Source organism: Lepidochelys kempii, chromosome 18 (assembly GCF_965140265.1).
Source record: "Lepidochelys kempii isolate rLepKem1 chromosome 18, rLepKem1.hap2, whole genome shotgun sequence".
Classification (NCBI taxonomy): domain Eukaryota; kingdom Metazoa; phylum Chordata; order Testudines; family Cheloniidae; genus Lepidochelys; species Lepidochelys kempii.
The window spans coordinates 9,460,945-9,486,969 of NC_133273.1; the positions used below are offsets into that span (position 1 = coordinate 9,460,945).

Consider the following 26,025-nt stretch of genomic DNA (forward strand, 5'->3'; position numbering starts at 1 on the left):
TCACACTGAGATCTACTTTACTCCATGAGTAGCCCTACGTGGTTGAGGGTGTCAGAATTGGGCCCTGGATCTGTGGTCTGGTACCCAGATCAAGATTTATTATAACCTTCGGTTCTGTGTATTCACCTCTGTGCCCAAGTTAGAAAGGATATGATTCTGTTACTGTTCACAGCAGCAGAGCCTGGATCTTTGGTCAAACTGCAGAGACTCGAGATTTTATCTCCAGAGGCCCCTGGCATCCATCAAGATTGTGGGGTCATGTTACCATATTAGCTGTAGGAAATAATGTGACTAAAGAACTGGGAACTTGAAAGTCGGTGAAGTGTTCAGCTTGCTGACCCTTGTGGAGCAGGGGTGAAAAGGACTTTGGGAACATGAACTAACAACGCCTTGAACCAGTAGGGTGACCAGAGAGCTAGTTTGAAAAATTGAGATGGGCGTGGGGGTAATAGGCACCTGTCTAAGCCAAAGCCCTGAATATCGGGACTGTCCCTATAAAATGGGGACACCGGGTCACCCTCTGCAGCAGCCTGCTATGGTGAAGGACTGCACTCGCTTCTCGTACAGACAGGAGATGCAGAGTCAGAGAGCAGTGAAGCCACTTGCCTGAGGCCTGTAGCAGAGTCAGGACGAAATGAAGGGGGTTTGTCAGTAATATGCTCAGGCCTTGGCGCTCTTCTCGTTTTGGGATTGCTGCTCTAAATGCATGTGGATCTGTTGTGGCCCTGCCAGATCCTGAGATTTGTGCTGCTCTATCTGTGCACATGTGTGTGCATGTGCTCGCTCGTTCTCACACGCTCACTCCCTCTCTTGTGCGAGATTTCACCAGCAGGGAAAATGTTGGTTTATCTGTGTGTGAGGAAGAGAGATCAAATGACTTATTGGGGAGGTGGGGGAGGGAGAGTGGAACCATCTGTTAGGATATAGATATTCAGGCCTGTCTGTAAAGGCCTACACTCTAAGAATTTAGGTGTATTCTTATCATTTGGCTAGTTATAGAGGTATAAAAGAAAGAATCAAAATCTCTGTCTGCCGGTGTAAGAGCCTTTTCTTACTGTAACAGTCTGAGGCCTGGCTCTTAGGCTAAGGCCTTTGGCTAAGCAGCAGAGGCAGCCATAAGCTGGGAAGCAACCAGTCACATCCTCACGTTCCAAGCTAGTCACATTGAAATAAGATTGTTTGAGATTGTTTAGTCTGCAGAAGAGAAGAATGAGGGGGGATTTGATAGCTGCTTTCAATTACCTGAGAGGTGGTTCCAAAGAGGATGGTTCTAGACTATTCTCAGTGGCAGAAGAGGACAGGACAAGGAGTAATGGTCTCAAGTTGCAGTGGGGGAGGTTTAGATTGGATATTAGGAAAAACTTTTTCACTAGGAGGGTGGTGAAACACTAGAATGCGTTACCTTGGGAGGTGGTAGAATCTCCTTCCTTAGAAGTTTTTAAGGTCAGGCTTGACAAAGCCCTGGCTGGGATGATTTAATTGGGGATTGGTCCTGCTTTGAGCAGGGGGTTGAACTAGATAACCTCCTGAGGTCCCTTCCAACCCTGATATTCTATGATTCTAAGGTGCTATTGGGCTGTTAGGAATACAATCCTGTCCAAGCCGTGTTAGTCTGTATTCGCAAAAAGAAAGAGTACTTGTGGCACCTTAGAGACTAACCAATTTAAATTCTCGTGGCCCAGTGTATTTCACTGCCACTCCGGGATGTTGCCTCTAGCCTTTTATCCCCTCCCACTGTATTCCTAGCCATAGCTCTCGAATGCTGGCAGAACTGATCTGTATATAGGTTGGTTGGTATACAAAATCCAGCCTGATTATGACTTTCCATGAGGCCACATGTTCCATGAGAGTGCCAAGGTGGGTGAGGTAATATCTCTTATTGGGTCAACTTCTGTTGCTGAGAAAGACAAGCTTTTGAGTTTACATAAGAGCGGCCATACTGCGTCAGACCAAAGGTCCATCTATCCCAGTATCCTGTCTTCCAACAGTGGCCAGTGCCCCAGGGGGAATGAACAGAACAGGTAGTCATCAAGTGATCCATTCCCTGTCGTTCACTTCCTGCTTGTGGCAAACAGAGGCTATGGACACCATCCCTGCCCATCCTGGCTAATAGCCATTGATGGACCTATCCTCCATGAGCTTATCTAGTTTTTTTTTAACCCTGTTATAGTCTTGGCCTTCACAACATCCTCTGGCAAGGAGTTCCACGGGTTGACTGTGCGTTGTGTGAAAAAATACTTCCTTTTGTTTGTTTTAAATCTGCTGCCTATTACTTTCATATGGTGGCCTCTAGTTCTTGTGTTATGAGGAGTAAATAACCACTGCCTTATTTATTTTCTCCACACCAGTCATGATTTCATTAGACCTCTATCATATCCCCCCCTTAGTCGTCTCTTTTCCAAGCTTTTACACAGAGCCCTTCTTCGGGTCTGGGAAGCGTACCACATGTATCGTAACATACGTTGACATTCCCAGTCTCTGGCTGGCAGCAGGGGCAGCATTGCTGTTAAAAAGGTCAACTCAGTCAGTAACAGCTTGTGCTGTAGGGTGAGGAGGGGGGTCCTAACCAAAAGCCCCCTCCCCCCAAAGAGCCAAAGGTTATTTCAGTGTTACCAGAACATTCCAGTAACCCAGGAATAAACATCAAACGATGTGGGATATTTGCATACATTTCCCTGGTCAGCAGGATCTGATCTCTGGCACAGAGACGAGAATTTTGAGAGGCACATACATTTTCCCGGCTTCCTCCGACTGTTCAGTGGCTCTGAGACCTGTGCTTTTATAGCATCTCCAGTTCCTTATGGAGAGGGCCCTAAAACTGGGAGATGTGTCTGCCACTCAGCCCCCAAAGCTTATCTTTTACCCCTTTGGACAGGGGTTTGAATGAACTGATAACGAGTTTGCAGCCAATGCGCAGTAAGCGGTGGCTTCCAAAGTAGAGAATAATTGCTTGTGTGCATGGCCTTGTGCTAGAATGCTTGAACGCTTCCGGTTGTTTTGCATCTGAATCCCTCCTCATGTTTGCCAAGCCCAAGTCATCAGATGCACAGAGCTAGAGAACAATGGGAAATCGCCACTGGCTATATAACAGTAGCCTACCCCTCTTCAGAGCCACAAGTAGCTAGGGTTGTATATTGTCCTGCACACATCCCTGAAGTATTTGAATTACCTGGGTCACATGCTCCTCTCCAGCTAGCTACTGAAGAACATAAGACTGGCCATACTGAGTCAGACCAATGGTCCATCTAGTCCAATATCTTGTCTTCCGACTGTGGCCAGTTCCAGACGCTTCAGAGGGAATGAACAGAATAGGGCAGTTATCGAGTGATCTAGCCCCTATCATCCAGTCCCAGCTTCTGGCAGTCAGAGGTTTAGGGCCCCCTGGAGCATAGGATTGCATCCCTGACCATCTTGGCTAATGGCCATTGATGGACCTGTCCTCTGTGAACTGAGCTAATTCTTTTTTTAACCCAATTATACATTTGGCAACAAATTCCACAGGCTGACCGTGTGTTCTAGGAAGAAATATGTCCTTAGGTTTGTTTTAAACCTGCTGTCTAGTAATTTCATTGAGTGACACACGTACACGCACACCCCGGTTCTTATATTATGTGAAGGGCTCAATAACATTTTCCCTCGTCATTTTCTCCACCCCATTCATGACTGTATAGACGTCTATCAACCCCTCCCGAGTCATCTCTTTTCTAAGCAGAACAGTCCCACTCTTTTTAAGCTCTCCTCATATGGACGCTGTTCCACACCCCGAATCATTTTTATTGTCCTTTGCTGTATTTGTTCCAATGCTAAAATTATTACCTTTTTTGAGATGGGGTGACCAGACCTGCACACAGTCTTCAAGGTGTGGGCATATCATGGCTTTATATAGTGTCATTATGATATTGTCTGTTTTATCTAGGCCTTTCCTATTAGCTTGTTAGCTTGTTTGACGTTGACCAGATGTTTTCAGCGAGCTAGCTATGACTCCAAGAGCTCTTTCTTGAGTAGCAACAGCTAATTTAGATCCCCCATCATTTTGTATGTACAGTTGGGATTATGTTTTTCAATGCGCAGCACTCTGCACTTATCAACATTGAATTTGATCTGCCATTTTCCTGCCTGGTAACCCAGTTTTGTGAGCTCCTTTTGTAACTCTTTGCAGTCAGCTTTGGACTTAACAATCTTGAGTAATTTTGTATCTGCAAATTTTACCACCTCACAGGTCACCCACTTTTCCAGATCATTTATGAGTATCTTGAACAGCACTGGTCCCTGTACAGATCCTTTGGGGATCCTGCTATTTTCCTTTCCATGTGATAATTGATCATTTATTCTTAGCTGTTGTTTCCTATATGTTAACCAGTTACTGAGCCATGGGCAGACCCGCCCTCTTATCCCATGACTGGTTACTTTGCTTAATAGTCTTTGGTGTGGGATCTTGTTAAAGACTTTCTGAACATTCAAGTACACAATATTGATTGCATCACCTTGTCCACATGCTTGTTGACACCTACACAAAATTCTGATAGATTGGAGAGGCATGATATCCCTTTAAAGAAGCCGTGGTGTAGCTGATACGTCTGTTCGTTACTATAATTTCAACCAATTTGCCTGGTACTGAGGTTAGGTTTACCAGCCTATAATTGCCAGGATCGCCTTCAGAGCCTTTTATAAAACTTGGTGTTACATTAGCTATCCTCCAGTTATCTGGTACAGAGGCTGATTTAAGCGATAGGTTATATACCACAGTTAGTAGTTCTGCAATTTCATATTTGAGGTCCTTCAGAACATTTGGGTGAATACCGTCTGGTCCTTGTGACATATTACTATTTAATTTATCAACCTGTTCCAAAACCTCTTCTGTTGACGCCTAAATCTGGAACAGTTCCTCAGAGTTGTCACCTAAAAAGAATGGCTCAGTGTGGGAACCTCCCTCACATCCTCTTCATTGAAGAATTGCAAAGCATTAATTTAACTTCTCTGCAACGGCCTTGTTTTCCTTGAGTGCTCCTTTAGAACCTCAATCGTCCAGTGGCCCCACTGATTGTTTGGCAGGCTTCCTGCCTCTGAGGTATTTAAAAAAAATTGCTGTTTGTGTTGGTCGCTCTTGCTTGTTGCTCTTCAAATTCTCTTTTAGCCTGCCTAATTATACTTTTACACTTTGCTTGCCAGAATTTGTGCTCCTTTCTGTTTTCCTTAGTAGGTTTTGACTTCCAATTTTTTCAAGATGCCTTTTTGTATCTAACTACCTCTTTTACTCTGCTGTTTTGCCATGGTGGCATTTTGGGGGGGGTCTCATATGGTGTTTTTTTTCCCCTTTGGGAGATCATTGAGTTTGAGCCTCTATTGTGTGTTTTTTAAATAGTTTTCATGCAGCTTCCAGGCATTTCACTCTTGTGACTGTTCCTTTTAATTTCCATTTAACTAGCTTCCTCCGTTTTGTGTAGTTCCCCTTTTTGAAATTAAATGCTACTGTGGTGGGTTTCTTGGTATTTTTTCTTCCCTGCAAGGATGTTAAATTTAATTTCGTTATGATCGTTATTACTGAATGGGACAGCTATATTCCTCTCTTGGACCAGATGTTGTGCTCCACTTACGACTAAATGAAGAATTGCTTCGCCCCTTGTGGGTTCCAGGACTAGTTTCTCCAAGCAGTCATTTAATGTGTCCAGAAATTTTACCTCTGCATCTCTTCCTGAAGTGACATGTACCCAATCAGTACGGGGCTAGTTGAAATTCCCATTATTGCATTTTCTGTTTTTGTAGCCTCGCTAAGCTCCCTGAGCATTTGACAGTCATCGTCACCATCCTGATCAGGTGGTCAATAGTATATTCCTACTGTTATATTCTCATCATGCATGCATGGAATTTCTAGTCATAGAGATTCTAGGGTACAGTTTGATTCATTTAAAATTTTGACTATATTTGACTCTGTGCTACACCTGCACGACTTACTGTCATTCCTATATATTGTACCCTGGTATTACCGTGGCCCATTGATTATCATCATCCACCAAGTTTCTGTGGTGCCTATTATATCAACATCCTCCTTTAATGCCAGGCACTCAAGAGCACCCATCTTAGTAATTAGACTCCTAGCATTTGTCTACAAGTGCTTACAAAATTTGTCAATATTTAGGTGTCTGCTTTCATGTGATGTAAGTGAATGGGACTCCCTTTCGTTTGTCTGTTTTGCTCAGCTCTCCTCTCTTTTAGGATATAGAGTATCCCCTTTAATAAATCCTTCCCTAGGGGAGGTCACTGTCCAAAGTGTGTGCTCCTCTGCGCCTGTCGGCTTTCCCCCAGAGCCCTTACTTTCAAAACTCCTTTATGACCGTTCTAATTTTACCTGCCAGCAATCTGGTTCCACTTTGGTTTACCAACAGTCCCAGGTGTTGTGTCATCTCTCTTATGCTCTTTTGCAAGAGGTGTGTGAGCATGAAATGCATGCTCCTTTTTTTTTTTTTTGGAAAGGGGAAAGAAAACGAGCTCGACAGCCATGGAGCCCAAAGGTTGTCGGCAAACAGAGGACCAGGCAGAGCAAAGGCAGCAGCAATGCCAGCTCCTTCCCTGTAAAGTGCTTTGCTATTCTAGATTAGGTACCTCTTGGACTAAAATATAGACAGTTCAGTATCCTCTTAGAATCACAGAACTGGAAGGGACCTCACGAGGTCATCTAGTCCAGTCCCCTGCGCTCAAGGCAGGACGAAGTATTATCTTCTAAACCATCCCTGGCAGGTGTTTGTCCAACCTGCTCTTAAAAATCCCCAGTGATGGAGATTCCACAACCTCCCTAGGCAATTTATTCCAGTGCTTCACCACTCCGACAGTTAGGACATTTTTCCTAATCTCCAACCTAAACCGCCCTTGATGCAATTTAAGCCCATTGCTTCTTGTCCTGTCCTCAGAGGTTAAGAAGAACAATTTTTCTCCCTCCTCCTTGTGACAATCTTTTATGTGCTTGAAAATTGTTATCGTGTCCCCTTTCAGTCTTCTCTTCTCCAGACTAAACGGACCCAGTTTTTTCAATCTTCCCTCATAGCTCATGTTTTCTAGACCTTTAATCATTTTTGTTGTTCTTCTCTGGACTTTCTCCAGTTTGTCCACATCTTTCTTGACATGTGGCGCCCAGAACTGGACACAATACTCCAGCTGAGGCCTAATCAGTGTGGAGTAGAGCGGAAGAATTATGTCCGTTTATTGTTGCGTGTAATTATAATTACAGCCCTAGTCTTGCACCAGGACCCCATTGTGCTAGGCGCTGTACACACAACAAAAGGACAGTTCGGTCTTTGCTCTTCACCTTATGGCTGCCAGCCCGAGGGTAGCGGGGGGGAGGGACGGAATCCTAGATGGTCTTTAGGCTGTGGACACCTTTGCACCACAAACTGCAATAAGACCATTCTCTTTTTCAGATGAACTACAATTCCAGTCTGAATGTGACCAAATCTACTGTCAGAGAGAAGCACATCCTAAAGCCCTTTGAGGAGAGCCTTCCAATTTAACCATACAGCAGAGCTGGGTAAGTGGGAGATTACTGTATGGCTAAATTAAATGTAATTCGTATTCTTAAAGGGAAGGGTGGTCTTGGAGTTGAAGCACTCGACTGGGACCCGTTCTCTGGCTTCCTCTGGCTCTGTCACAGACATGCCATGTGACCTTGGAAGTTACTTAGCACAAAATTTTCAAAGATGGCTTTTGTGAGGTTTTTGGTTGCCCCCCCATGAGGCACCCTGCATCTGATTTTCAGAAGCACTGAGCACCTACAAGTCCAAGTAAAGTCATCAGAAGCTGTGGGTGCTCTGCGGCTCTGAAAATCAAGCCCTTGGTGTCACAAATTAGTCACCCAAACATGGAGACCATTTTTGAAAATTTGAGCCTGTTTCTCCCTCTATAAAATGGGCTGATATATACCTGCCTCCCAGGGGTGTTGGGATCAGGGGCAGCTCTACCAATTCTGCCTCCCCAAGCAGTCGCCGCCGAATTGCCACCGCAGCCGGAAGAGAGGCAGAGCTGCCGCCGAATTGCCTCCACGGGCCACAGACCGCTGCCCCATTCTGAATGCCACCCCAAGCACCTGCTTGGAAAGCTGGTGCCTGGAGCCAGCCCTGGTTGGGATTTAATTCGCAGCATTTGGGACGTGGTTGGAGAAAAGGCATTTTATGAGCACAAATTATATCTAGAACTCTAGGGTAAATTCTCTGCTGAGGTGACTGACATCAGTGGGGGGTTAAACCAGATTTTATCCCCATAATCTAGGGCACCCAGTCAAGGCTAGTTTAGTATGGGGGTGAGTTAGGGCCCAGGCCTACAGAGTGAAATTCCTTTTAGAAGTGGGCCAATCTGTTGTGATGTTTATATAGGGAAAGGGGAGACTAGCTACTGCATGTACCTAGAATCTGGTGACCTTTTTTTTCTTTTTTAAACCAAAAAAACTATTCAGCAAACCCTCTAGCTTCAGTAACACCACAGTGGTTTGTGTCAGTTTCACCAAACAGTTTCAGTAAAAAAAAAAAAAAAAAAGCCTTAAATTCCAAAATAATTTGAAACTCTTGTATCAAAGGAGTTTTAAACAAAACATTTTGATTTTTTTTGGTACAAAATGACTTTGTGACCAAAAAAAAATTAAAGGAAATTAAGGTTTTAAATGGTCAAAATCAAAACAAAGCATTTTGTCCAGCTAAAACTTTTTATTTTTATTTTTTGATTTGCTGAAAACTTCAGGGTTTTTGGTTTGACCTGAAATGCATCTTTTTCAGACTTGCCACTGAACCAAAAAACCATAAATCCATTATTAGCCCAGCTCTCCTGGCACCTTCATTTGCCCACAAGATGAGAAACATGTCGGTATGCAGATCGGCTTCTCTGGTAAGCACCGAGCACCCTGCTGCCAGATCCTGAGAAGGTGTTAGCAGAGATTGTAGTGCCATTAACGTCTATCATCCTAATGTGTGAATTAAAAGGGTGAGATGCTACTTGAAAGGATTTGACAGGAGCATGAAAACCAGAAGGAGCTGTTAGATGCTCCCTGATGGTTCTTGGCTAAGATCCAGCATGAGCATGGCCTGGTGTATCATCTCTTGTATTCGCCCAGTAAATAACATTAAAATTTTTCTCTCTGTGATTCCAAACCCTCTGAAACAACAGCTGATGTCATCAAAAGTAACCATGGCAATTTATCAAGGCTGCTTGGTGGCCTGTTGCCTTTCACTTGGGGAGTGGTGGATTGCAGAAAGGAGCTGTTTAACTGAACCTACTCGTATAAGTACTGAAGTACACCCACCCCACAGGCACTGATCTGTTAGTGCACTGGTTACTGGTTTACAGCATTGGGGTGGTGTCCTATTGCCTTTTCGAAATCCACTTGAACTCAGGGAGCACTTGCAGTGGGGGGAGCTCAGCACCTCACAGGAACAGTCCCTTAGTGGGCCACATTTTCAAAGGTATTTCAGCACCTAAAAAGGCAGAGAGACACCTAGTGGGATTTTTCAATCCATCTGCTGCTTTAGGTGCTGAAACACCTTTTGAAAAACTGGCCCTACGTCCGTTTGGTCAGGCAGAAATAATCCCCAACCCTCAGGCCAAACTTAGATTTGTGGCAAGGGAAAGAATTTTCCAGACCACGACCGTGCTTTGCGAGTCTTTTATTAGCAGTACCTGCCCCATTCTGAATATTATTCTCATCCCTCAACACTATACATTCTCCCATGCAGATGAGGCGACAGTAGCGGGGACCTTTCACATTGAAAATATCTTGCAGTGTTCAGCCTGAGTTGAGCTGCAGCAAAGAGCGATCCAACTCGAACACAACCAGTGAATCATTTGTGAACACTCACAGCTTTTTGGATCAGCCAGACCAATGACCTAGTAAACTGAAGTCCTTCCGCTCTGAACAACCTGGTCACCCACTCAGCTTTCTGTCTGATCAACATTGCTCTCTGTACAGTGCATTTCAGGTAAGACCCATTTTGGTAACATGCCATCAACAGGATACAGACTACATTCTTGTGTAGACAACAGCATTCAAATTATTACTAAGAAGAAATCAACCAAGTGGAGCCCCAGCTCCTTATAATAAGAGTATGAAAATGCTAGTTCCCTTTGCAGCTTTTGGAGGTGGAGATTTGCCATTACAGATCACGCAAGCCTGATGTTTGGCGAGGGAAGGTAGAGTTAATGGGCAAACTGGAGGGTAGGATTAAACAAGATTTTATTACTTCTCCTTGTTGTGTGGCAAGGTGACAAACATAACAAAGGGATTCTTAGCAGCAGTTTCTAATATTAGAAAGACATTCATGTATTGTTGGGAAGGAAGAAAACAAAAGCCAATTGTTTTTCACATGTCTCCGTCACTACCACGGCAATACACTGGGCAGGAGAGTGAGTTGCACAGGGGACAGGCTGCTTATTGGGGCAGTGGCTCTGTTTGCATCCACAGGGTTTTATGCCAGTGACCTCTTTGGTTTTGATCCATGGGATTTCCACCACTTGAGTCTGTTAATGCGGTTCCTTTGAACCCCCAGAAAATCAAAGTGGCACTCTAGCTAACTTGATGAGTTTCATCTGGCTTCCAAACTGGGGCAGGATTGCTTGAAGCAGGATGGAGTTTGCAACTTAACACAAATCCAGGTGCTTTCTTGCATGATAGGGTGGTTGTTTGGACTGACTGGTCCTACTTATTTCATCCTTATGCTAGGAAAAACCTGTTATACCAAGAGGGTCATTCCATGCTTAAAAGCTTTTGGCCTTTTAAAGCTCACTGGTTTTTAAGAGGTACAAAGCCAGGTCATCTCCTATCCCATATGCAGGAATGGGATAAAATGAGGGAAACTACACCCAGTGCAACAGGAAGTTGGTAGGATTAGAAGCCGTAGGGCTGGGACAGCAGGGGGCGACTGAGCTAATGCAGCAGTTTGATCTAAGTTTAACAAGGAACAAGGGTTAGGACAAGCTGTGAAGCAGGCAGAGGTAGGGTGTAGATTCTATAGTGAGCACTTGAGGGAGAGCTGCTAGGAAGGGAGTGAAGACCTGGCGAGGATAGCTGAGAGGCAGGTAAGAGCTGGGAGAAGAGATACCCAAGTCACTCAGCACCAAAGGCACATCTACACTGCAGTTAAAAACTAGTGGTTGGTGACTCAGCAAACGGGGTTCAGGGTAAGAGACTGTTTAATTGTGGTGTAGACTTTTGGGTTTGGGCTGGACCCAATTAAACAGGCCCTGAGCCCTGTGAGACATGCCAGCCACGGGTATCTTACTGCAATGTAGACATGCTCTAAGGGGCTTGTCTACATGACCCCACAGTGCAGACTGCAGCACACACTGAAGTTTTGCACTGTAAGTGCCCCCTGTGGACCCTGCTAGCACGAACTAAAAGGGACTTAGTTCACTGTAACATAGTCCATTTAAAACAGCCCTACACTAACGCCAACTGGGTCTCTCTTAGTTCATGCTAGCAAGATCTACATGGGGTAATTACAGCACTAAACTTTAGTGTGTGTGACAGTTCACACCCCTGTAGGCCGTACTGTGGGGCTGTGTAGAAAAGCACTAAATGCAGAATCGGGGGAAGAGAATTTATCCTCCCCAGCAGCGTTATGCAAACTTATCTCACAAGCCTATATAAAATAGAGTAGCTCCAGCTATCAATCACATGAATGTTTGTATTTACTGGATAAATTACTGATTTATTTTAATATGCAAAACCTTGTTGCTATTGTACATCCTGGTACAGATTAATCTTGTCTATTACTTTTGTATAGTGTTACACAGTGATAAAAGGTAAATAAGTACCTGAAATGTTTTTCTTTGCCTCAAATACAGTAGACTCCTTCAATCTTACACAGTTAGAACCCAAAAGTGCTTGTAGAATCAGTCATTAACAAACCTTTGCTTCAACAGTTTCCTTTTAAAATGCATACAAGTATGTGTAACTAAGATATGGTAACAGCTTACCTGTCTCATGATTCAGCATTTGATATTTGTAATAAGTGGATATTGACTTCAGTGGCAGTGACCAGTTATTGACCTGAAAGCTAAATACTAGCCAAGGCACAGTAGAGGTTAACATTTAACTGACTGTACACCTCAGACAATTAACGGCTGTACTGTCAATCATCTACAGTTTCACAATTCTGGCTGCGGGAATTGTCAACCGTAACAGCTTGCTATTGAAGGAACATTCGAAATTAGAACTGAAGTTAGACTGTCCTGTCCAATCAGGATGTGGAAAGTTGGATGAGAGAGCTCAGTGGACATGGTGTAAGAACCTACTAATAAGACTGCAGTAGCATTTGCAATTTAGAGCAGTTTTGTGCCTCAGAACAGGTGGGTAGGCGTTACCCATGATGTACAGGAACAGACAGTCAGGAGTGTTCACTGTACACATGGCCTGCTGTCTAAGGCCCAACAGAGGAAAAATGGACTCTTAACATTGTGATCAGATCTCTCTCCCTCCGAGCAGCCGATAAGATTCCTGCTGCTGCCACCCACTTGTTACTAACATGAGACCCACGTCAGGGAAGAGGAGATGCCCTCAGGATCCATTCAGGTAACCTCACAGGGGAGTAGCTTGGAGGAGCCTGCCCAGCTGGATAGCTGTCAAAGGGCTAGTGAATCCCAGACCTAAAAAGCCTTAATGCACCTATTACTGACGCAATTGCAAAGTATTTGTATGGCTAACCCTTGCCATTGGCTTGGCTTAGCACAGCCAGGGGCTGTACTAATGTGAAATATGGGGCTAGCACTGAATCCGGTTTTAAACCAAGAGGTTTAACAGCAAAATAGCCATGAGGAATGCACAACAACAGCATCCCCTCAATACGATATGCAAAACAGAGCTACTGTCACGACGCGATTCAAACTACAGCCTAAGCCAGACCACAGCCTCTGATCTTAACAGCAAGGAACTCTGGGAAAGTGCACAGCTAGAGTCCAATGGTGTAGCGCTCGGGATCAATTCAAGACAGAGTTCACATACGTTTCCCCCCACTCCCCAGAATAGGAATTCTTAACCAACAAGCAATTTAAAAATGAAGTTTAACAAGCATGATTTGTAACATGGCCCATGCATTAAACTAAAAACAAGTGTTTAGAAGATAATACAGATCTGAAAGTAACAGGGGCAAGCCCATCTTGTTAATGCCATTATCTGCTCTAAAGCAAGAGCTGTATGCCTCATATTGATTATTTCAGGAATCTCAGTTCAGCAGGAGAAAGCAAAATCTGTCCCTATTCTGGTGGAGAGGGATATGGGTGTTAGAGGCTGTTTTTGAAAAAGGATGGACAAGAGTTGGAAGACAAGGGTTCTGCCTAGTCCCAGCTCAGTTGCTGTTTTCATGCATTATGTTCCCTAAATGCGTCTCCCCTCTAAACTTCGCAAGGGTTTTACAGCCAAAGTGTGACTGCAAGGCATTTTATCACCTACAGTGTTTGATGATAAAACATACGGCTTGTCCACACAAACACTTTGTTGATGGCACGCTGGGATGTAAATTTACCATACACTAAAAGTTTCCTAGGGAGCTTAGATCTACCCCACTTGGATTAAAGCACGGTAGGGAATTTTTAGCAGGCAGCAGCAAGGTCCACACAGACACTTAGTGCCGTGCAGGGTAGATTTACACTGCAGCACGTGGAGAATTAAGTGTTCGTATGGCCTTTAAAGAACATGATTTGTTCCCTCTCCAATGGCAGACTGGGCACTGGCTTCATACCTGCAGCAGGAGACACTCTGTCCCTGAGATCTAGATGGAAAACCACAATCATGCATAGACCAATGTAGGGGGAGAAATGAACAAGAACATCTCCAAAGGCATGCTCCTCTATGATTCTATGGGACTTTGGGAGGGCAAGCTTAGTGGATTTGTTTAGCACAGATCAGCATGAATCCCAGTTATCTCATTCTTTCCAGAATGTTTCTCCTCTCAGGCCTGTGGTTCTTGCTTCTGTATTCCTGTTCTAGTCTAGTAGTTCTGAGGTTCCTGGCTTCCTTGATGAGCAGCCTCCTCCTGCTAGAGGACCGTGAACAAACTGCAGCCTACAGAAGAACCCTGCCTTAGACTAATCGTCTACATCAGGTTTGAGAAATCACAAGGGCTGCTCTTGTTGCTGGGTAACAGTCTGTTAAATTGTGTTTGCAAAAACAAAATGCTTTAAATACTATTAGAGCCGTAGCTTGGAAATGAGATCGGCCACTACGCTCTGCATTTGGAGTCAGTAGTAAGAGGCCATTCTCCCAGCATGGAAGGCACTGGGCCGCGATCATTGCATGTATGCGTACTTCCAGTCTCCGAGGGGCACGTGGGTCTCCTTGATGGCCTGGGGAGACGTCCAGCGCAGGAGGTAGGAGGGACTGCCAGGTTTGTCGTTGGTTCCTGTTGGAAAGCCAGGAAAGGCTCTTTACGGGAAGGAGGAGTCATTCCCCTGTAGGGAGCAGACTCCAGTTTTTGCCCTGCAGGAGGTTCTGTAGAGAGATCCCCATCCCCCAGCTGAGGAGATGGCGGTACAGAGCCAGGAGTAGAACCCAGGCCTGCTCCCTCCTCCCCAGAGAGGAACCATTCACACCCCTCTCACGTGAACATCTGCCCCAGCACAGCACTCTCACCTGAGGCACGGGCGCCCCCAAATGGCTGCTGGGCCACAATTGCACCAGTCGACTTATCATTAATGTAAAAGTTGCCAGCTGCATTCCTCAAAAGCATCCTCGCTTCCTGGATGACGTTCCTAGGAGAGATGGGGGAACAGTGACACAGCGGAGGAGGCCACGCTCAGTGCATCATCATCCTTTCAATCTGCTGTGGGCCTCCTGGCCTCATACCGTGTGCGAGAGAACACAGTGCTGGCCCGATGTCCCAGCCTAATATCTAATCCCAGCAAAGCACCCCACCCTGCCAATATTGCTCTGTCCTTGAAGATTCAACATTCCTGGGGTACTCTGCAGGGCCCAGTCAATCCCTGGCCTCTGCGCTGAGGCGGACAACAAAGCTGGTCAACTCTTAGTTACTGCTGCCCTAGGCTGGGCTCAACCCCAGATGTGAAATGTGTCATTGCTCCAAACCCATCTCCTGTACTATTCAGTCCCAGAGAGTTGCACCACTTAAAGTTCACCACCTCTGATGGCCATGGGGCAGCGCAAACAAGCCAGCTGGGGCTGGTAGGACATAGGGAAAACCCCTGAAGACTCAAACAGCAACAATCTCCCTGAACTACACTTCAGAACCTCTAGGGAAAAGGGGCAAGGGGCTCAGACAAGGAGCCTCCCTGCTTTGCAAAGCACTACCCATGAAGGGGTAAGGGGCCACTGGCCCAAGACTTCCTTTCTAGCAGATGAAAATGGAGGTAATACATATGCTGGTTCTGCATGACAGAAACCGAAGGGTTCTCCCCCTAGTGCACCCTGGAAAGAAAGAGTGGAGAGCGAGCTATTCGCACACACTGCTAGGGCGGTGAGAATTCGGACACTTACTTATCCTGGGCGAACACTGCCCCTGTGAGGCCGTAGGGGGATGTGGTGTCTATGAGCTGTAGGATTTCCTTGTACTGCTTTTCTGGATAGACATACACAGTCAGGACTGGGCCAAAAATTTCCTGCATAGCAAAATAAAGGCGGTCAGGGCAGGAGCAGCCGAGTGTGCGCGCCTGTGAGCGGGGGCCCACAACTGCTGCTTGTTATTGATGGCAGCGCCAGCTACTTGAGCAAATAGCTAGTGTGAAATAGGAGAAATGAGCAGCACTGTGAAAGCAGGAGGAGCACAATCAACTCCTGCAGGGAAGGCGGAGCACCATCTCCCGGCCCATGGCTGCTCACATGTAGAATTTGCTTGACAGGCAGTTCCCTCGAGTTCCTGCCAGGGACAGCGGTGCGCCTTCATTGTTATCTAAGGTGTTTAGGGTCCTGTACATAGTACTTGGGCCAGGCTCCCACCCACACAATGCCCCCTGTCCTCCCCAGCCTGAATGGATGAATGCGAGTTAAAGCTATTCCCCAACACACTTCCGAGCTGAGGATCAGAGCAATTCTGCCTCAGTGAATAATTATAGGACTGCATGAGAAGCAGAGGATGAAGAAAAGAAACCGCTGTCAAAGGCTATGTCTACACAGCAATTTACCAGTCGCTTCAGCTTTGCAAGGCTCTGCCTGTGGGGCTGTTTTATTGCTATGTTGACATCTGGGCTTGCGCTGGAGCCAGGGCTCTAGGACCCTGCGGGGTGGGAGGGTCCCAGAGCTCGGGCTCAGCCTGAGGCTGGAAGTCTACACAGCAATGAAACAGCTGTAGACAGAGCTCAAGTCATCTGGCAATGGCCAGCCGCGGGTCTTTCTTTGCTGTGTGGACATACCCCAAAAGGCCCTCTGGTAAGCCCCTGCTTCTGAGCTGCATTAGTTAGTGGCAGCATGTGGGAGAGGAATGCTAAGCATGACAGTAGCCAGCCCTAACCCCATGCCCATAGAACGGGCTTGGGATAAGGCTGAAGCACGGGTTGCTGGGACAAGGCTGCTGCTTCTCCTTTAGTTCAATGGGCTTTAGAAGCTTTTGAGGAGCCTGCCCAGCTGGCCTTTAACACAGACACAGCCCTCGTGCTCTTTATTGGCTGTGGTTTCCGTCCATCACGAGAGTGAGCCAAGAGGAGTGGTGGAATGACCACTAGCTATCAGGAAGGGCTTCCTAGCATATACAACCGGCCCCTCCCGGAACCTGTGGCTGCCCCGTCACTTGAGCAGCTAAGGCACCGGGAAAGACAGCGTGGGGAACAATCCTGCACCCCTTACCACGCTGCGCCGGTGGCCTCCTATTTAACTGCACGCTCGTCATGGAGCTTGTGCTGCTCTGAGGCCCAGTCTTGTGAGCACCTCAAGGCCCATGGGAGGGCTACAGTCTAGGCAGGAGGCAGCAACACACGCATGGAGGAGGAGTGCAGTTACTCATTAAGGGGAGGGGATCCTATGGGATCAGTCCTAGAGGATGGGAATCTCTGGCTTAGCTGGCTAAGATTTTTCTCTCTCAAAGACCTGTGTTTCTGCAATGGCTATTCTTCCTGCTCTTCTTGCTGTCAATTCAACCTAGACCCCCGCAGGAGAGAAAAGGGATACTCACCTCTTCCATGATGGGGTCCTTTGGGTCTTTGCTTTCCACGATACATGGCTCGACAAAATACCCAACAGTGTCATCGCATGTCCCCCCTGCCAGGATGCTGAGGTTGGCCGACGTCTTGGCGTGTTGGATCCACTTCTTAATACGTGCAAAAGACTGAAAACCACAGTGCAAGGAGGAGTCTGAAAGGGGCATTGCCCATCGGCAACACTAGCCATGGAGCAGCCTCGGCCCTCCGGTAAATGAGGGCTGACTCGTTTCCTCGCTCCCTTGCATCCTAAGAACTGCCGGCAGGATCAATCAGCGGCAGACGAGCTATTGCAGCACATGAAGCCACGCGCCAGAGAGCTGCCTTCTAGGCAGCACTGGGTTCGCACCTCACTGCATGCCCCAGGATTTGCTTCCGGGAAGATGTCCCAAGAGCATCCCTAGACCCCTTCTGGCCAAAATCATGACAACTGTCCTTACGGACGGCCACTGGGGACAGCAGTCTCAGACAGGTGCACGTGCAATAAGGCAGGGCTGTCCAGAATTGGCTAGAAACCCAAAGCCATGTACACTTTGCAGCTGGCCCCGGAGACATGACCAACAGAAGACACAGAGCCAAGGACTACTAGCAAAGTGGAGCATTGCATGCTGGGACCTGTAGCATGGCCAGCCACACCTCTGTATTAAAGATGAGCAACTGCAGTCTCAGAGGGCTAGTGCTTTGGCCACACCCTGGGGCAAGGACAGAGTAGGGAGACAGACTCTGTCCCCAACAAGGGGGCCAGGCACAGCAAGGGGCTGCCCAAAGCCTTGACAGCGAGGGCAGGCCCTATGCTGCAGAGGTCCCTTCTCTGCGATGGAGGTGGATGAGTGAGATTTGCAGCCAAAAAGCCACCTGCCTGCCCACAAGCTAAGACAGCACTTGCCACCTCAGCTACGTCTGGAACGCCGGAAGGGGAGGAAGTGCAGCCCCTGACAAGGCCAAAGGGATAATCAATACCCAGGAGGGTGTGGCCGGCTTGGAGAAACCACGCAAGACCTCTGGGGAGCAGCAAGAAAGCTGGCTTAGGAGATCAGACTTAGGCAAGCCAAAAGGCCCACCTGCCAAAGTACCGCAGTGCTTGCCAGAGCCTCCCCCTAGCAGCCAGGGCCCACCCTCCGGAGGGACTCAAGCAGTCAAGCCAGCAAGGGGCCTGGGTAGGGGGCTGGTCTTACCTTGTCATCGATCACAGCCGAGAAAAACGTGGCGAAATCCTGGGCAGGCTGTGGAGGGAAGAAGGGGAGCCGGTGAAAGAGTGAGCAGGCTTCTTCGCTCCACAGGCCATCAGCCGCCTCTGAGCGCCAGGCAGGTAGCTCAGAAGGCAGGAGGAGGAAGAAAGAGAATCTAAATCCCCCAAGTGACACTTGTCCCTTCTTTAATATCTCCCATCCCCACACCCCTAAGAGGGAGCAGCCGGCCTTTTTCAATTACGCTGTGGCGTTAACAGTTTCTTACAATCGTTCCTCCGCAGTGCTGGCTACAAGTTAATTTCTAATCACTAAAAAGATGAGGGGGGAAGAACCAGTGGATAAACAGCTCGGTTCAATAGGAATTAGCAGCCGGCTACTGCAGCTTCTAATCCCATCAGCCACCCGCTGAGCCGCAAAGCCCAGCAGCTCCACTCACGTCTCCCACTTTGATGTTCCCGTGCTCCTCCAACAGTTTCTCTTTGATCTGGGGCCACAGCGAGTCGGGGGCATAGAGGCGGGAGCAGGCCGAGCATTTCTGGCCGCTGTACTCAAAGGCCGAGCGCAGGGTCCCGTTCACCACGCTGGGCACATCGGCTGAGCTGTGCACGAAGTGGAAGTTCTTCCCGCCACACTCTGAGGAAAGACACAGACCCACCCACCCACCCCACACAGGAGAAGCCGTCACTGCCTTGTCGCTTCCAGACAAAGCAACTTACAGCCAGCCCCAGCTGTCTTGAGGTACAGTCCCGCTTAACACTCGAGCCACAGGCAGCAGACACCGCACCCTCAGCAGCCAGGCCACCCGTCTGCCTACCCAGCTCACATGTCTGAATGAACCCTGCCCCCATGCTCCTGGGGACACAGGGCTGGCTCTAAGCAAAGACACAGCTGAGGAATAAATACCAATAACATGGGAACCACCTCCCTAGCTCTTCTACAGCACCTCCAGCCAAGTGTCTCCCAGCAGCCCTGTGAGGTGGGTCAGAATTATCAAGCCCACTTTGCAGCTGGGGAAACTGAGGCATAGGGAGGGGAAGTGACTCACACTAGGTCACCCAGCAGGTCAGTGGCAGAACTGGAGTTTGAACCTTGTTCCCTCAGTCCTAGCCTTCCCTCCAGCCTTGCAATCCCTTGGGTTCACCCCGTCTCTTCCCTTTCTCCCTTACTAGGTACAAAGCAAAGGGACCATTGTCCCATTAGCAGGAGGTGAGCAATCGGAGTGCAGCATCTGCTGTAGGCTCCTTTGAGTAAGCAGAGAAAGGAGCATGCCCAGCATGGAGCAAGAGCCTTGCCAACCACCCACCTCAATAGCTGCAACAGCACCAACCAGCCCTCGGCACCCTACCCCCCGGCTCTGCCCCAGGTATCCCTTGCAGCCCCATAACCACCCATCCTCTGCTCTTTACCCAACTCCTCCTGCAGTGAGTTGGGTACCGCATCCCATCAGAGCGGCCACAGCCATTTCTGCACCAGGCTCGCTCCAAGCCGAGGCATGGCTGTGCTCAGGTGCCAGCTGCTTTTCCCAGGAGGTTCACTGCAAGAGGCCTCCCACAGCTGATCTCAAAATGGCACCAGGGTCCCTAAATACCTCGGCCTGTTCAGCTCAGCCGGGGCAGAGCACGCTCCGAAAAGGATGCACTCTGGAATAGGACGGCCGGGGGAATACTGGATCACAGCTAGACCATAGCTAACCTGTACAGGAGAAGGAAAGCATCCTTGGGGTCCCAAACACAGGAGCCAACTGAGTCTGCTTGGGATCTTTACTCTGCATGTAGGAGACAGACCTGTACAGCCCCACAACACTCTGAGTAGCTGGGCACATGGGGACTCTGCCCTGCGGTGCCTGGGATCTGAGTGCAGGCCCCTGTCGTGTCCACATCACCACCCTCTGCCCTTCCCTAAACTCGGAGCACTGAAGAGCAATTGGCCCCATCTTAAAGCTCAGCACAGCCCAGAGCAGTTAAATGAACAGCCCCACCCAGCAAGGCTCTAGCAGAGTCCTGAGGCTAGAACCCAGGTGTTCTGGCTTTCAGGCCTCTGCTCCGAACACTGAACCACACTCCCTCCAAGAGCTGGGAAAAGAACCCAGGAGTCCTAACTCACAATTCCCTGTTGCGCCCACTGGAGCCCTCTCCTCCCCAGGTCTCTCTCCAGACACCTGTTTGATTTCAAATGCACATGTTTGGTAGGAGACCACCTGAAATACAGCACAGCCATGGAAGTTAACAGCAAGCTGGCCACACAAGCCTGGCTAATTTGCTGCCCAATTCCTGCTGAGACGTTTCCCTGCAGCTGGCATGGCCCATGTGGCTCTTGTCCCCCCCGAGAGCTAAGTCTGGGCATTACCTCCTGCCAGGCGCGGGAAGGTGCGGTACCGATCCAGGTTCTCTGACACCTGCTTCCAAAGGTGCTTGAAGGTTCTGAAAGGCAGAGGAGGAGAGAGACACTCTGGCACCACACACTGGAGCGAGCATCTCTAGAGCTGTGGAACCAGGCTCCAGCTCTCAGGCCCATGAAGATTTGAGGCTGTCCTACAGCCCCAGATCCACGAGCTGAAGAAACTTCCCCTCCCCATTCCAGCCAAGACACCTCATCCAACGCCCACTGTAGCCAATGGAAACAACTCCCATTGACTTCAACAGGTTCTAGCTCATAACCTTGAGAGAGGAGGGGAGACAACCTGAGAACCAGAGCCTAGACACCAAGGATGGGCACTACCGAAAAGGCAGAGATGGACAGATAGTGAAAGAGGGGAGAGAGAAGTGGCACAGAAGAGAATAAAGGATAAATAGAGTCTGACAGGAGCTTCCAGTTCTTTACTTTCCCTCCTTCTTTTTTGGTTCTGACTGTGACAAACCCCTGAGCTGCAAAACAATAAAAATGCTAATATGCTCCCACCAGGAGAGAGAGCCTCTAATACTAATTTATGAGCTTCCCACCTTTAAAGCCCAATGCTCATCAGACCATGTCATTCGGCTGGTTAGCGGGGGCCCCGGATTTTAATAGTCTCATCTTTGGGAGCAGCACTTCGGGCAGGGCTAGCAGAACCCTTTGCCGGAAAAACTTACCCTGAAGTGCTGGGAGGCGAGTGCCAGTTTGCAAATCTACATGGACAAAGGGAGCACCTGCTTGAAATGCCCTTTACCAGGACAAAGAGTCCTTCACATGGCTAATTCACATCCCTTTAATGTCTGTCGGCAGGGCGCATGTGAAATAAACAACATGTCCCTTTCCTACAGCATCGCTCTCCCAAGGAGCTCTTCAAAGGCTTTGCAAGCAATTAACGGAAGCTGCGGTGTCCCTGAGGGACAAGTAAATATCGCCCCCAATTTACAGATGAGGGTTAACATCTCTCTGTGCCTCAGTTGAGAAACATGTCAGGTCACAGATTAAATCAGGACCTAGGAATCGGAACTCCCGGCCCCCCATTCCAGCCTTTAGACACACCCTGTAGGGAAAGAATGATGGATACTCCAGGGGATACTGCATGGAATAGGTTAGGTCCCATCTACACCACCACTTTTAACTGGGGCCCTGTCCCTTGGTCACAGTGTAGATGGGAGTCTGGATTTGCCCACCAGCAGCCCTGCAGGAAGTCCCCAGACAAGGTGTTTACAGTCTTTGGAGTCTAGAGAAGCAAGGGCTTTGGTAACATCCAGGGAGGTTTCATTATGCCCTGGAAATTAACATCATTCCACAGCTGCCATAAGGTGTCAAGTGTCCAGAGCAAACAGGGAGTGGGGGGCACATGACAATGAGACCCACTTAGGGCTGATCTTTTTCCTTTCTATCAGGATTGTCCCAATCCTCACCTTGCTTGCGGGACATTACCCAGTCCTGAACTAACCTTCAGTGCCTGCAAATGCTGCTATGTTGCGGCATCACACCTGAGCAGATGATGCTGCAGCATCATGACCCCACCCTGCCCTACCCAACCCCCTCTCCAAAGAGCCGACCCTTGGCCAGCTTCCCTGCCCACTTACGGCACGCTGCCCGTGAAGTTGAGCCCGCAGAAATGCTCAGAGCTTGTAACCGTGTCTCCAAAAACAGTTCCGTCAGCCGGGACAAACTGAATGATGTTTGGAGGGAGACCAGCTTCCAGGAGGATCTTGTACACGGTGAAGTTGGACAGCATGGCGGCATCGCTGGGTTTCCAGAGGACCACATTTCCCTGGAGGAGGAGGCGGAACAAATCAATTGATCATGGAGGGCGGCCATGGGCGTAGATAGCAGGTGATGAGGTCCCCCCTCGGTGCTGACCCCATGGCTCCAAAGCTCAACGACCCAACCAAAGCCCCTGTCTGCCAGCAAAGCAGATAGGGGCAGAGCAGTGAGAGTCAGCTGTGTTTGCTGGGGGTCCAGCAGCACTGATGTGCATGGGATTGATACCCATCCCCTGCATTTGGCTTCAGGTTTCTGTTTCAAACAGCACTGAGCTTAATGCCCAACTCAGCTGAAGCCTGAAACCAGGCAGACCCCATAATGACCCTCTGCTTATCTCTAACACTGCCCCTCTGCAGATCTCCTGCCAGCTGAGCCTGGCACCGCTGGGTAGTCAGTAGGTGCCACCCCCATTTTACAGATGGGGGAAACAGAGGCACGGAGAAGATAAGGGACTTGTCCAAGGTTACAGAGCGAGCTGTGGTGCTGGGAATGAGACCCGAGTCTCTGCCAGCAGCTTCAGCCATACAACTGTACTTTCTCCTCGAGTCAGGTTTCCTTGAAACTGGGTGTAAACCAGTGGGTGCTTTAACCAGCCAGGAAAGGGAAATAAAGCTCCCGGCTTCAGTCCATTTTTAAGGCTTTCTTCAGGGCTGGTTTTATTGTCCACAGAAGAGGGCGAATCAACTGAAAGACACTGGGTAATAATTCCTAGAGAGGTGTCTCCCCCGCCCCCCCTTCACCCAGCGTGGAGTGAAGAGGACACATCCTACCCCTTAGTTTCCCTTTGACCCAGCTTCCCCTTCCTTTTATACTCTGTCCCAAGCAGCCATGTGACCAGCAGGGATCCCTTAATCCTCTCCTGGTGCTGCACCTTTCCCGCATTGCCCTGGGCCTGACTCATGTTTGTAAGAGGCTGAAGCCAGGTAAGCTCCCAGGTTTGAAAGGTTCCACCCAGTTCTGTGCTACGCCCACTACACCAGCCATCCAGCCACTCGAGGGGCGAGCTACATGGAAGCTCATGGCAGCACAGGGGTGTCGTGAATCAAGCCACAACGGTCATGGCAGATGGAAAGCCGCAGGGGAACAAGGGGCCATAAAACATTTGTCCATCTGGATTGGATGTTCAGATCCTGAGCCTCTCAACACGAACCCTCCCCTCCCCTCTTTCTTCCACTCTGAGTGGTGGGAAAACTACATCACACTCAGCAAAATGTTGAAGTCACTGTGAAATCCAATACAGACCACAGTCAGGGACAAGAGACCAGAGGAGCCAAGTTGCTGGTCTGTTCCGATATGGCAAAAGCTCTGCTCCTCTGAAATCCTTCTCCCATCATTGTAACAGTATTAATCGTGTTGATCTCTCCAGCTATTCACGCGGCCGAGATATTTAATCCCATGGGAATTCCACTGTAAATTACTGAAGCACTAATTACCATGATGCTAATTAATGTCCACACATTATAACAAGTTGGCCCACAACTCTCCATTTTAATTCCAGGTGTACAAAGCAGGAATGTGGGTTTGGCAAACTAGCCCCTTTTCTGATACCAGGAGCCACGCGACCCCTCCTCCATCTCCCCTTTAACAGCCCACCACCAGGGGCAGAGAAGATCTCAGCTTTCCCTATTAAGTGGAGGCAGACACACTGGCATGCAGCACCTCTGCTGTGGCGTGTCCTCAAGTGAAAAGCAGACACAAGGAAAAAGACCAGAAAATAGGGAGACTCTCAGAGGGATGGATCAGACCTGCCAGGTCCAATCCACCACCATGTAGCTCACCCTGGCCAGCCAGAATTGTCCCCATACACCAGACTAGCTCTGAATGTCCCAAGGGATGGGGTTTTACCCACATCCCTTGAGAGTCTATCCCCCAGACAAACAGCTCACCCCATCAGAAAGATTCCCCTGTTCTTCATCTCTTAACATTGCAATTATTTATATTACTGGAGCGCCTAGGACCCCTAGACATGGACCCTGCTGTGGCAGGCGCTGTACAATCGAGAAGATGGCCCCTGCCCCAAAGAGCTGACAGTCTGAGTAGCCTCTTAGTTATGCCTCCTTGTCTCACTCTCCCACCTTGAGGTTTACACCCTCTGCATTTGTAGGCATGTCCCCCCCACCTTCATCATCACTTTAAAAGAGCTAAATGCTTGGTTGTTTTTCCTTGTAAATCAATGCCCTCCAACTCCAATAGAGGACGCTGTGCTGCGGGAGGCACCATCTTCCATATGGAGTTTAAAGTCGGAGGTTCTGGTCATTAAAGATGCCAGGACACTTTTCATAAGAGCAGAAAAGTTAAACCTGGTGCCACGGTCCAAATTCCATTTGCCTCTCTGAATCCCTGCCGCACTTCTATTTGGGCACAGTATTCTTCACATCCAGCTCTAAGCTGCTGTGTGCCCTGTTTAACAGCTGTCGTGCACCCAGAGGTGGCTGCACTTCAGCGGCAGGCAGCGCCTACGTGCGGTACGTACATCAGTTGATGAACCGCTTTGGGATCCTTTTGGTTGGAAGACTACAAAAAGACTACTAAAAGCAGTTTAGCACTGTTATGACTTTCGGTCCATCTCCTATTGCGGCCGATATTTTTGAGCTCGTTCTGCAGCCTGCAGGGAGCTTTACCGAAAGCTGAAATCTGGGTACGTTATGTGCAGGGCCTTGCCCTCATCCATACTCGGGGTTACACCTTGGAAGGCACTGCCCGCGGATCGTAGTCCATTACTTACTCGGTGAACTCCCAACCACCACCTCATTCCATGGCCAGTGGTAATACCAGTAAGTTTCCTAGACCAGGAGGCAGAATCACAGCTCTGTCATTACCAGTCTAACCCCTGCAAGGCATTACTTATTATTTGGGTGGCTGCAGCATCACGGAGCAGGTAGCGTACAAACAGAACAAAAGACAGCCCCGTACGTCCCTTCCTATTCTTGCTCCCTTTCCATGACTATAAACACCTTCTTCTTTCCACGATTAGAGGCGATTTCTCCTCCGCTATCCTGACCCCCTCCTGAGCCAAAGCCCAAAGTCACTTGCATGGAGCCAAACTTGGCCTGCCTTATTCAGTTAAAACGCCCATTGCATTACACACTTGGCCCCATCTTTACATAAATAAATAAGGAAAATCTCAATAATTACAGTCCAGTGAGCACCTCACCTCAGCAGCAGATTAGCCAATGGGCCGATGGGGTCCGTGCCCAGGGCCAATTCGGGGGGCCCAGAAAAAATGGGTGCACCCGCTCCCTGGCAGAAGTGCTGGGCAGCGAGGGAAGCCCCGGGCAGCGAGGGAAGCCCCAACGCCCCGACCCCAGCTGCAACCCCAGAACTGGAGGAGCTCTAGCTCCCTGCCGCAGCATCAGGGTGGGGGAGCTCTCACTCCGCACTGTGGCCCCGGGGGAGAAGAGGGGTGACGGAGCTTCTCCAGTCTTGGGGCTGCAGTGTGGGTGAGGGCAGAAAGGAGCAAACAGGGTTGCAGAGCCATGCAGGGGGGCCGACCCGCCGGGGGAAGGGGGTGGGACCGCGGGCAGGACCGCAGGCAAAAGGGGCAGAACAGGGGCAGGAC

General features: G+C 48.7%; 1 protein-coding gene across 2 annotated transcripts in view; it reads right to left on the reverse strand.

Moving 5' to 3' along the window:
• Positions 1-9,626: 9,626 nt before the first annotated feature.
• Positions 9,627-26,025, reverse strand: part of ALDH4A1 (aldehyde dehydrogenase 4 family member A1) — a 29,731-nt gene continuing 13,332 nt past the window's right edge. For both annotated transcript variants that reach the window (XM_073317049.1, XM_073317050.1), the window contains exons 8-15: positions 22,286-22,473; positions 20,649-20,722; positions 18,739-18,935; positions 18,288-18,335; positions 17,088-17,240; positions 15,461-15,582; positions 14,600-14,718; positions 9,627-14,369 (exon numbers count right to left, since the gene is read on the reverse strand). In XM_073317049.1, the coding sequence (XP_073173150.1) occupies positions 14,257-14,369; positions 14,600-14,718; positions 15,461-15,582; positions 17,088-17,240; positions 18,288-18,335; positions 18,739-18,935; positions 20,649-20,722; positions 22,286-22,473 (1,014 nt within the window). In that variant the 3' untranslated portion in view covers positions 9,627-14,256. The remainder of the gene's footprint in view (positions 14,370-14,599; positions 14,719-15,460; positions 15,583-17,087; positions 17,241-18,287; positions 18,336-18,738; positions 18,936-20,648; positions 20,723-22,285; positions 22,474-26,025) is intronic.